The 10,546-nt window shown below is 64.8% G+C and overlaps 1 protein-coding gene across 1 annotated transcript; it reads left to right on the plus strand.

Annotated features, from left to right (window-relative positions):
• The first annotated feature begins 2,303 nt into the window (after nucleotides 1-2,303).
• Nucleotides 2,304-7,228, plus strand: LOC144272688 (peroxisomal trans-2-enoyl-CoA reductase-like). The gene is made up of 6 exons (XM_077830951.1): nucleotides 2,304-2,388; nucleotides 4,978-5,085; nucleotides 5,601-5,740; nucleotides 6,177-6,273; nucleotides 6,499-6,623; nucleotides 7,052-7,228. Exons 1-6 carry the CDS (start codon nucleotides 2,304-2,306, stop codon nucleotides 7,226-7,228), a joined length of 732 nt encoding a protein of 243 aa, XP_077687077.1.
• The last annotated feature ends 3,318 nt before the right edge of the window (nucleotides 7,229-10,546 follow it).

The raw sequence follows: 10,546 nt of genomic DNA on the forward strand, positions 1-10,546 counted from the left end.
GGGCAAGAAGCCACTAGCCACACTAGTGGTGCCCAGCAGACCAGGACCTCTCCAGGGCACCAGCGCCTTCCCTTGGCCTCCATTCCTGGCCTCCACAGAGGCCTCGCTAGCTACTGCCACCCCCTCGGCCCATGGCCACAGCACAGCTCTGCTGACTGGAAGCCACAGTGCCCCCAAACCCTCCGTGCAATGGCGGTGGTCACAGATAGTGGGCAAATGCACCCAACACAGGGGAAACCCCCTCCCCACCCAGCCTTGGCCAGGGTCCCAGCTCGAGCCCCTCAGCCTGCTGTGGTGACAGCCCGCCTGTCACTACGGGGGATGCTCCTGGTTCCAACGCTAGATGGTGCCGTGGGGCTAGAACCAGCCCCACTGAGCACAGCACCTGGGTGGGGAGCTGTGACCACTGGAGCAGGGTTATGCCCAGGCTTTGCCCACCAGGCAGGCATCCTATTGGCATCACAGGAGCTGGCTGCAGTCGCCCTTGTCTTTATAGTGAGCTCCTGGGGCGGGGCCAAGCCTGCCACAGTGGGCACTGCCTGAGACCAGTGCTAATGCACCCGCAGCGGGCTGGCCGGCCCACGGAGAGCGCAGGCCGCAGGCTGGTTCTGCTGCAGGGCGTGGAGGGGCTGGGGGCAGGAAGGTTAGCTCGGCCTGGCCCTGGGAAGCACACCCACAGTGGAGGGGGTGATGTGGGGGCTGTCCGGCTGCAGGACTGGTAGTGCTAACCTCATGGAAAGAGACACAAACACACCCCCGCCCCAACTCATGTATTGCGGGGAAGGGATTGGCTGTGGCACCCACCTGCATCAGGCCCTGGTCATGCAGCCGGTCCCCCCAGAGTACCCTGCAGCAGGGGGGCCCACGAGGGAGCAAAGAGCAACAGAGGAGAGGGCTCTCCCCTCCACGGAGCCGGCCGAGGAGCAGAGAGAGCAGAGAGGTCGGCTGGGCCATTTTGAACCGGATCCTGAAGCCCACGGGGAGCCCATGGCCGCCTGTGGGCACATGGCTGTGTTGCTCTGTGTGGGAGGAGGTAGCCAGGCCGCTGGGCGGGCAGCACGGCCTGGAGCTGGGGAGCTGACGGGACTCGCACGCAGGCCGCAGCACGTGTGGCCGGCGTGACGAGGAGGTGGGAGAGCTGATGGAGAGTTCAGGCTCATGGGGCTGGGCAGGGGAGGAGGGGGAGCTCGGCTCATGGCTGCTCCTCCTGCTTGAGAAGAAGTTGAGGTGAGGGAAGCAGAGAGGAAGCTGGGAGCCTGCTGTATGACACACAGCCAGGGGCAAGGGGGAGGCAGGGGCAAGCCAGAGGAGCGCAATGCCGGGGAGCAGCCTCCCAGAGATGGTAGCTACGAGCAGGGGTGGTGGGAACGGGAGCGAGAGGCAGCCGGGTCTGGGGCTTGAACAGATCAGAGGGCAAAGGAGTCAACAGGATAGTGCGTCTTGGTGTGTAGAGGAACCCACCCTGCCCCGAGTTAGCACCTGCACAATGGCAGCCCCTGGTCCCCGCTGTGCAGCAATGGGGGCATCCCGGAGGACGGGGTGGCCCCGTGTCAGAGGCTGCCCTGCCCAGAGAGTGAGCAGGGAGCCGTGGGCGCGCCGGGGAGCTGTCTGTGCAGAGCGGCCCAGAAGAGGAGGCGTCCGACATGCACGAGGAGCCTCAGATCAGAGGTGGCAGCTCCCTGGGGCACTCCCAGAGGGGGAGCTGGATGCAGAGCCCAGGCCGGGAGAGGAGGGAGCAGGCAGTGAGGAGCTGCAGAGAGCAGGAGATGGCATTGTGGACAGGGCGCTGCGCTCGCCCTAGGCACCTCTGCGCTGGCGAGGAACCCACCGAGGCAGGCAGAGGGAGCGAGCTGTGAGGGCCTGGCCGACCTCGCTAGCTAAACGACTGCCAGGCCGAGGGGAGGGCTGGCATGGACCACACAGGCCGGAGCAGAGCAGGGAGGAATGGCCCCAGGAGACTGGCAGTTTGGCGGCGTCTCCCAGAGGCAGGGGTGGGAGCCCCACCACTGAGACGCGTATGGCTGGACTGGCCGAGGCACTCAGCCCTGTGCTGGCATCCAGGGTGGCCCGGCAGGGCATTTGTCTCAGGCCCACTGAGTCCGAAGGGACACAATGGGTGAGACAGGAGGCAAAGGAGGGGTGGGGGCAGAAGCAGGAGGCGGGGCTAAGTGGGTGGTGGGTGTGGCCGTGGGAGTTGGGGGTGGAGCTGGGTATGCACCTTCCCTACTTATTTCCTTGCCGGGGAGCAGCCACAGCCCGGTTGGTGGCTGGCCCTGCTGTGGCTCTGTTGTTACCTCGCCGGGATGTCTGCCTCGGACAGAGTGGCCGTGGTGCTTGGGGGGGCTGGCACGGTGGGATCCGGGATAGTGAAGTCACTGCTGGAGAGAGGTAGGGGCAGCCGGCGGAGTGGGTGACGATGGGGAGTTGGTTGGTTTGTTTTCTAACCACAGCCACATGCAGGCTGGGCTTCCCCTGGCTGCCATGCTGGGAGCCTCCCCCGGTGTGAGCGAAGACTCACACTAGACCCCAGCTGCTGGGGACCTGACCCACAGCTAGCAGGTGACGCCAGCCCCTGCCTGCTAAGAGCAGCCCCTGGATGGTTGCAGGCACTTTGATCTGGGGCAGCAACAGGGCCAAAATGCCATTGTGTCCTGGCCAGGCAGCGGCCGGCGCTGGGCTGGAGCTGAGCTGAGAGCACCCTGCTGGGTGGGGACCGGGACCTCCCTGTGGGAGAGCCAGGGGAAACCCGCTGGGCCTGCCTGCTGCCCCCACAGGCTGCTCAGTCTGTCCCACTCGAGCGAGCAAAGGGCATGGGCCGGCTGGGGCACGCACAGCTCCCAGCTCAGCCACGGCCGTGCAGGAGGGGCGAGTGGCCTGGCAGAGCTGCCTGTGTGAATTCTGCCAGCGATGGCACAATGCTGGGTGCCTTGCCTGCCCTCGGCGCTCCTATGCCCTGCACCTGCATGCTGTGCCTCCTCTCTGCCTGGCTGGAGCCTAGCTCTGCCTCTTGCCTATCTGGCGTCCACGTTCGTGGTCCAGCTGCGGAGTTCTAGGCAGCAGAGCTGTGAGGGTCCATCTCGTCCGCCCCCTGGCGCCAGGGGATGGTTCCCAGCCATCTGGTTCTGCTGTTGCGTAGGGTACGGGCCCTGGGAAGCCAGATTAGGGCAGAAATCAGAGCCACTCCCTTTCAGAGGTACCAGCCTGATGCACTGCCTAGATAAACCCTGCTGTCCCCCGACAGTCCCAAGTCCCCAGTGCTAACCCCACGGCAGCCTGGCTCTGGTGCCCTTTGCCCCAAATATCTCGGGGACACCAGCACCCTCCAGCCCAGGGTTAGTTTTATGGGTAGAAGGCTCCACTCAGACCCATGGGTGGGAGGCGGCTGGGGCCCAGCGTGGGCAGAGCTGTTTGCTCTGTATCGGGGTGTGACGAAGTGGGACTGTTCTTAATGTTTCCTCTGAATAGTGTGCGGGTGCCTCAGTTTCCCCTATGCAGTTCTTAAGTATCTAGGTGGTGGGATAAGGGTGTATGATCGTTGCAGAGCCCTAGAGGGCAGGTGTATGCAGGGGTCTGGACACAGAGAATGGCCAACGCCCTGTTTCCTGGCAACTGATGGCCTGGGCCCTTCCCCCCTGCAAGGTGAGAGCTAAAGGGCTGGAGAACAAAGGAATCTGGTGACCTCCTGGCCCGGGAAAGGGACAAAGCCCAGAGGAGGAGGGGCTGGAGGGAGTTTCAGTTTTGGGCTGGCTGGGACATGGAGTGAAGGGCAGACGTGGTTGTCTGGCTCACTGCCCCCCAAAATGGAGCCAGCTGAGGGGTCCTGTTCTCTCAACCTACAAGCTCTGTGTTAGACCATGTTCCTGTCGTCTAATAAACCTCTGTTTTCCTGGCTGGCTGAGAGTCACGTCTGACTGCGGAGTTGGGGGGCAGGACCCTCTGGCTTCCCCAGGACCCCGCCTGAGCGGACGCGCTGGGGGAAGTGCACGGAGGGGCAGAGGCTGCTGAATGCTCCGAGGTCAGACCCAGGAAGGTGGAAGCTGTGTGAGCTGTGTGTCCTGCAGACAGGCTGCTCCCAGAGAGGAGACTTCCCCAGAGTCCTGCCTGGCTTTATGGGGAGCAGTTCCAGAGCATCGCCCAGGGACTCCGTGACACGGGGCGATGCCCTGAGGAACGTCTCGGCTCTCCCTTCAAACACAGGCTGGAGGCAATGTGATGGGGCATGAATCGGGGAGAGAGAGGACTCTGTGTTTTTCCCCTGACAGCGCCACGCCCAGCCGAGCACCAGAAGCCTGCGGTGGGGGTTGGCAGGAGCGTGGTGCTGGAACAGCCGGGTTTGCACACGTTGCACAGAGCGGTGGTGAAGGAGGCCCCATCCCAGGGGAGATCTGGGGCACCTCCACCTCCGCCCCAAGCGATCCGCCCCGAGCACAGGCCCCGTGACATGGCATTGTGAGCCACAAGGCCACAGCTCGCCCCGGGCCTGGGTGCTGGGCGGGTCACACGAGACCGGGAGAGCAGCTCCCTGGCCAGAGGGGAAGGCGAAGGGTCCTTGCATCACCCCGGCTCACAGGGCCTCCCTGCGCTAGCCCGGAGCACGCAGCAGCTTGCCCACTCCCCTGCTCTCCTGTCGTACCGCTCCTGGAGGAGTGCTAGTACCCCACCCCAGCTGGGGGACGGAGACTCAAGGGGCCGGGAGCCAGTGGCGGAGTGGGGAACGGGGGCCCGGAGCGTCTCCCTCCCTAGCCCAGGGTGCTCTCCCCGCTTCCGGAGACTCCCTCACTCACCAGCACAAGCTGCGCAGCCACCTCAGGCTTGGTCCCAGGGCGCCCAGCGGGACAAGCCGCGGCCCCGCCCTGCTAACGGAACAATGCTGCTGTCCCGGGCCCAGGAAGCACTGGGCAGAGGCGTTGCGAGCTCCTTTCCAGCCGGCTGCAGGATGCTTCAGGCCGCGTCTCCCCGCCACCCTCTTGCCCGCAGGTTTCCGAGTCGCTGTTGTCTCCCGCGATGGAGCCAGGCTGGAGAAACTGAGAAGCTTTGTGCCGGCGGCAACCCGTGACCGTCTGCACACGCTCGTCGGGGACGTGGGTAAGGCCTGCCCGCAGTTCTGCCAGCGGGATGCCCAGGGACGCTGGCCGAGGAGCTGTGGGGCTGATAACAGCAGTGCCCAGGGGAGACACTCGGTGTCAGGCTGTCCCTCCAGGGAGCCCCTTATTCCAGGGCTTCCTCCCGCTGGAGGAGAGGACAAGAGCCCGAGAGGAGCGTTCAAGCCAGCTGGCCCGTTGCATATTGGTAGCGCCGTGCTAGAAGAGCATGGTGCTGCATCCAGCTCCACTCAGGCTGGTGATGCCCGAGCAAGGTCCAGCTGGCAGGCTGGGCTTCCCCCTGCTCCAGGGCTCCTGGTCAGACTTGCTCCCCAGCGGGCAGGGCATGTCATCCAGACAGAGAGAGACACGTCATTGGCCAGGACCCTCCTGCGTGGAGCCCTCTGCGGCGAGGTCAGGGCTGGGTTGCACCCGCAGGACCTTCTCTTTGCCCCTTGTGATTGCAGGGCTGGGCCCAGCCCAGGGGCACTCGCTCACTCGCTGCTGAAATCCTTCCAGGGTCCGAGGAGGGAGCAGAGGCCACCAAGGGAGCCCTGCTGAAGAGCATCGGGAAGGTCACGGACGTGGTGTCGTCGCTGGGCTTCAGCTGGTGGCAGGGAGGGCCTCCCCACACTCAGACGCTGCAGGAGCTCCACTGGGTGGGTGTGGGCAGGCAGTGCAGCTGGCTCTGGGGAGGAGGCGGCAGCGAGCCTTCAGGGCGGGCCGGTGGGGATGCTGAGGGAGTTAGGCCGGGATCCAGACTCCACTGTGCACTTGTGAAGCTGCAACCCGGTAGCGCCACCCTGCAAGGCCTCAGGCCAGTACCGGCTGGGAGTGCCGTGGAGACAACAGGCTCGGCCCCTGCGGGAGGGAACAGGCCCGGCCCCAGGCTCCATCCCAGAACAGGGCAGTGGACTTGCTTACCCAGAGTGCTGGACTGTCTCCACAGGGCAGCAGCCAGGCCCCGTTGGCCCAGGGCCTTGTCTCGGGATGCACAGATCAGCAGCCTGCACCGGAGGGATGATGGGGGCAGGAGGGTGGGACGCGGCTGCAGGAAAGAAAACCATCGTGTCTGCCCCGTGTCCCCCCTCCCAGGTCCTGGAAACGCTGCTGCTGAGCACCTTCACGTCCTGGAAAGCATTCTTCCCTCTGGTCAAGGAGAATCCCAGCGGCTCCTACACCTTCATCACAGGTGAGGGGAGGCCCAGCCCCCGGCAACGGGAGATACCGACCCTCTGCGCCCCTTCCCCTGCTCTGCCAGTGCCCCTCGCCGCTGACTGGGCCAGCAGGGGCTGCCATATGTGCAGCTGTGGGGTGCTGGTAAGTCGGGGCTGCAAGGAGCGTGCAGCTTCAGGCACCGCTGCCCCTTGCTTGCACCCCTCACCCTATCGCTACCAACGGGCTCTCTCTGTTTCAGGAGGGGCTGGTGAGCGTCTCCTCATGCCAGGCACCGGGTTCCTGACACTGGGGGCCGCGGGCGCACTGGCCTTCTGCCGGGTGGTCCGGGAGGAGTACCCAGACGTGCCCTGCAAGCTGAACGAGGTCAGTGCCCCCTGGCCGGGGTGGGTGGGGTGGAGGGGCACTCACAGCTCTCCCTGCCCCCTCTCCAGGGCCTGGAGGGGAATGGAGCTTAGCCCAGCGAGTCCTGGCCCCCCACTGACCTGGTTCTAGCCCCTACTGGCTGGCATCTCGTGTAGGTCAGCAAAAGCGCCCAGTGCTGCTGCTCATGGGAGCTGCTGCTTGACAGCCCCTTTGGGCAGCCCAGGCCCCACCATGTGTCTGGCCAGCGCCTGGCTCAGTGTGGTCCGGCTCCAGGATACAAGTAACGGGGTCTCTTGCAGCTGGGGCAGGTTTGTGGGTATTAATGCAGGCGAGGAACTCTGCTCCACCCTCCCCAGGGTGAGGGCGTCCCCTCCTGGCCAGCCGGTGGTGGACGGCCTCGGCCTAACTGCCTCCACTTTCCCCTGCAGGTGAAGATTGACATGGGGGTGGCAACCCCGGAGCGTTTGCGCCCCGGCTACGTGAGTCACCTGGAGGTGGGCGAGGCAGTGGCCTCCCTGGTCGAGAAGGGGAGCGTCTCCCACGCGGTGCTGTGCGCCAGCTCGCCAGCTGACCTGGAGACCCTGACCCTAGAAGGGAAGATCTGAGGCCTTTGCGAAGCCCTCTTGAGCTGTGCGCGCTCTAAGCGACCCCTGCTCCCTTGTACAGGGCTCCTGGTACATCTGCCCCGTGTTCCGGTCCCCGGCCGGGATGGGTGGGCTCAGCTGGGAGTCGACTCTGAGCAGCAGCTGCCTTGCACCGCGTCACTCTGCTCTCTGGCTCGCCGCCTAGTGAGGGTAGCTGATGCCTCCTTTCCCTGCTGGGGACCCAGGACCCTCTTCTCTCTAAGCCGCTTTCTCTCCTCCCTGGCCCAGCAGAGGAAGGGCCAGGCTAGGCGTGGGCAGAGGGGAGGCACGAGCAGCTGCTGTGGCTGGCACCTTCATTCACAAACCCTGGCTGGAATTTGGGCTGGGCACAGAAACGGCTGGTGCAGCAGGCGGTTCTGTGAAGAGCAGCCGTGGCCCCAGCAGAGAGGGAAGCCAGCCCCAAGCACCCTGCTCGCTGTGGGGTCCCCAGCAGCCAAAGGCCAAGCCCCACATTTCAGTTCCTTCTCCAGCCAGCTGTCTGCTCTGTTGAGTCGTGCCCAGCTGGGCAGGTCCGTCCTTCCAGCCAGCGGGTGGCCTGCCCTCCCCAGCCTGCCCTACGTCCCCTCTGCCTCTCGGAGGCTGCGATTTTATCAGGCTCCTTCCACGCTGTGAGCTACCGTGCTCGGTGTCCCATCCTTGGAGCAGGGGAGCTCGGGGTGCTCGCGAGACGTGCAGCCCCAGGCCCTGGTGTTGGTTCCTCCATCGTAGCGTAGCTCTGAAAAGTCACGTGCTCCAGTTGGCACCAGGCCTCCTGCCCCAGGGCTGGGCACATTGTCTGCCAACCTCCGCCCGGCTCTCTGCTCCTGGAAGATGTGTCTCGTGGTTGCATTGTTTTGCATGTTTAAATAAACGTTATTTGTACAAACACCATCCTGTGTCTCTGTGCCAGCATGAGTCTGCTCCTGCTCGAGAAGCCCCTGCCAGATCTAGCAAAGGGATGCAGCTTGGGCACGGCTGGAGGGGCACCACAGTGCAGGCCCAGAAGAGCAGGGGGTGCTCCAGGCCAGAATGAGGCAGTGCCCTGGCTGTGGTGGGGCCTGGGCTAGCCTGGGGGGCTCTGTGCCTCTATTGAAGGGCTCTGGAAGAATGGCAGGAGGGGCAGCAAGCCAGTCCCTGGCCACTCCCCATCCTTAAGAGGGGCTTGTTCTGAATCCTCGCTCACCTTCGCCAGTGCTGGGTGCATGGCGCTCTGCCAGCTCGCTCTACCCACTGAACCTCCGTGCTAAGCCCCTTCCCGCCACACCAAGCAGGGCCGGCAGGGGTGGAAGCATTTCACCACTAGCCCGTGGCCGGCTCCCAGCTGTCAGCTTCACTCCCGCAGCTTAGAGCACGGGGCCAGCGCCAATGCCATGGACAAGCGATGTGAATCCGCCCAGAGAAAGGTCTCCAGCCCCCAGCGCAGCATCTGCCCACGGCGGCTCTAGCATGAGGACACGACCAGCCCACGCGGGTGGCGTTCTGGGAAGGCACATGACCAGCTGCAGAGGCTCTGGTCAGGCTGATGTTATGGAGGCAGAGGGTGTCCACCTGGGCTCACCTGCTGTCCCAATGGCTGTCAACACCCCAACCCCCCAGCCAGCTCCTCAGGCCCCAAGGCAGAGATCCAGCTCTGATAGCTGCTGCCTTCCCAGGCCCAGCATCCCTCCCCTAGCAGTGACCCACCCTCCCATCAGTGGGCCCAGGTACAGGCCTGGCCTTGGCTCTGAGCTGGGCCCCTCCGCCCAGGGTGCAATGCAGGGCAGCCTACATTGCTTTCTCACTCATTTACTTACTGCCTTGGGGCCTTGGACCCTCGGGCCCTGAGAGCGACCAATTCTTGCTGCCCCCTTCCCCTGGACAGGCCCCAAGCGGGCCAAGGCTAGAAGGAAATGCCGTGAGGTGTGGCACAGTCCCCCCAACCTGCAAGGGAGCCCATAGGGTCCCACCATGGGTGGCTGGAGCCATGTGCTCTGCCCCAGCAGCAGCTCCCCAGAGAACTGCACACACACGAGGCCACCCCATCCCTGGCTGGTGGCTCTGACACTGGCATCAGGAGTTCACTAGCCCCAGCCTGCTGCTCACCCCCCTGTTCCTCCCAGACTTCGCTCCCCGCACCAGAGAGGTTGTTCCCACAGCCCGTGGGTGCCAAGCCAGCTGCCCTCGTGCAGGGCCTCTGGAGAAGGGTGCTGGGCCCTCCGCTTGGCTCCATCACTGCCTGCCAGCACCGTCAGGCGACGTCTCCCCAGCACGCAGGCCAGGCCTGGGGAGGTGCCCGTGGCGAGGACAGAGACCCCTGGGGTTCCAGGCTGCCCCCTTCTTCCCGGCCTGGCTTCAGCCAAGGCTCCTGCTCTGGCAGCCTATGCCCCTTAGCTCCGCAGGGTGCTCCTGGCACCCCACGGCTCATCACAGCAGATGTTCCACAGCTAGGCTGCGGCTGGGAGAATGGCTGCTGCTCGGGGTGGGTGGGTGGCACGGCTTGTGCGGGAGCTGGTGCTGCCCCTTGGGGTGGTTCCCACCAGGACTCTGAACATAACGACCAGACGGGTCAGACCAAAAGTCCATCTAGCCCAGTATCCTGTCTACTGACAGTGGCCAGTGCCAGGTGCCCCAGAGGGAGTGAACAGACCAGGGAATCACCAAGTAATCCATCCCCTGTCGCCCAGTCCCCGCTTCTGGCCTGGGGACCAGGAGGTTGGTTTGCTCGGTGCAGCAGACCTCAAGCAGCCGCTCGTGAGACCTGCCTGAGCGCACAGAGCATGAAGCGAAGGGCGGGATGGCCCCCTGCTGCTGGGGAGCCTGCGGGATGGGGCCATGCTCCCGCGCCTCCATGGCCATGTGCCTGATGTGGGCTGGCATGCTTACTGGGGCGCTGAGCACTCCTCCGCAGCCCACCCCACTCCGGGAGCCGGGAGCACTGTCAGCGGCATTTTCACGCCTGCCAGGGCACATCAGCGTCAGGCTCCAGCGAAGTCTGGCTGCAGCCCTGAGCTCAGCTCCCCCATCACACTGGCACAGAGTGGGGTCCACACAGCCGGCAGTCCCACACCACAGCACAGCGCTGGCCCAGGCAGCCTGCAGCCCGTCTCCAAGCCCAGCCAGTGCTGGATGCTCCAGGGGAAGGAGGGCAGTCCCCGTCCAGCAGCGCTATCCCCCAAAGGCGGGACTTTTCCTTCCTGAGTCCACCTGGCCGCCGGCTTCTTCCACGAGCAGGAGGAGCAAGGCCCCTGCTTTCCCTAGCCTCGCTGACCTCGCCACAGGCACCATGGTGCTCCTGTCAATGACTAAGCTCAGCTTTGACTC

The sequence above is a fragment of the Eretmochelys imbricata genome, chromosome 12 (assembly GCF_965152235.1).
Source record: "Eretmochelys imbricata isolate rEreImb1 chromosome 12, rEreImb1.hap1, whole genome shotgun sequence".
Classification (NCBI taxonomy): domain Eukaryota; kingdom Metazoa; phylum Chordata; order Testudines; family Cheloniidae; genus Eretmochelys; species Eretmochelys imbricata.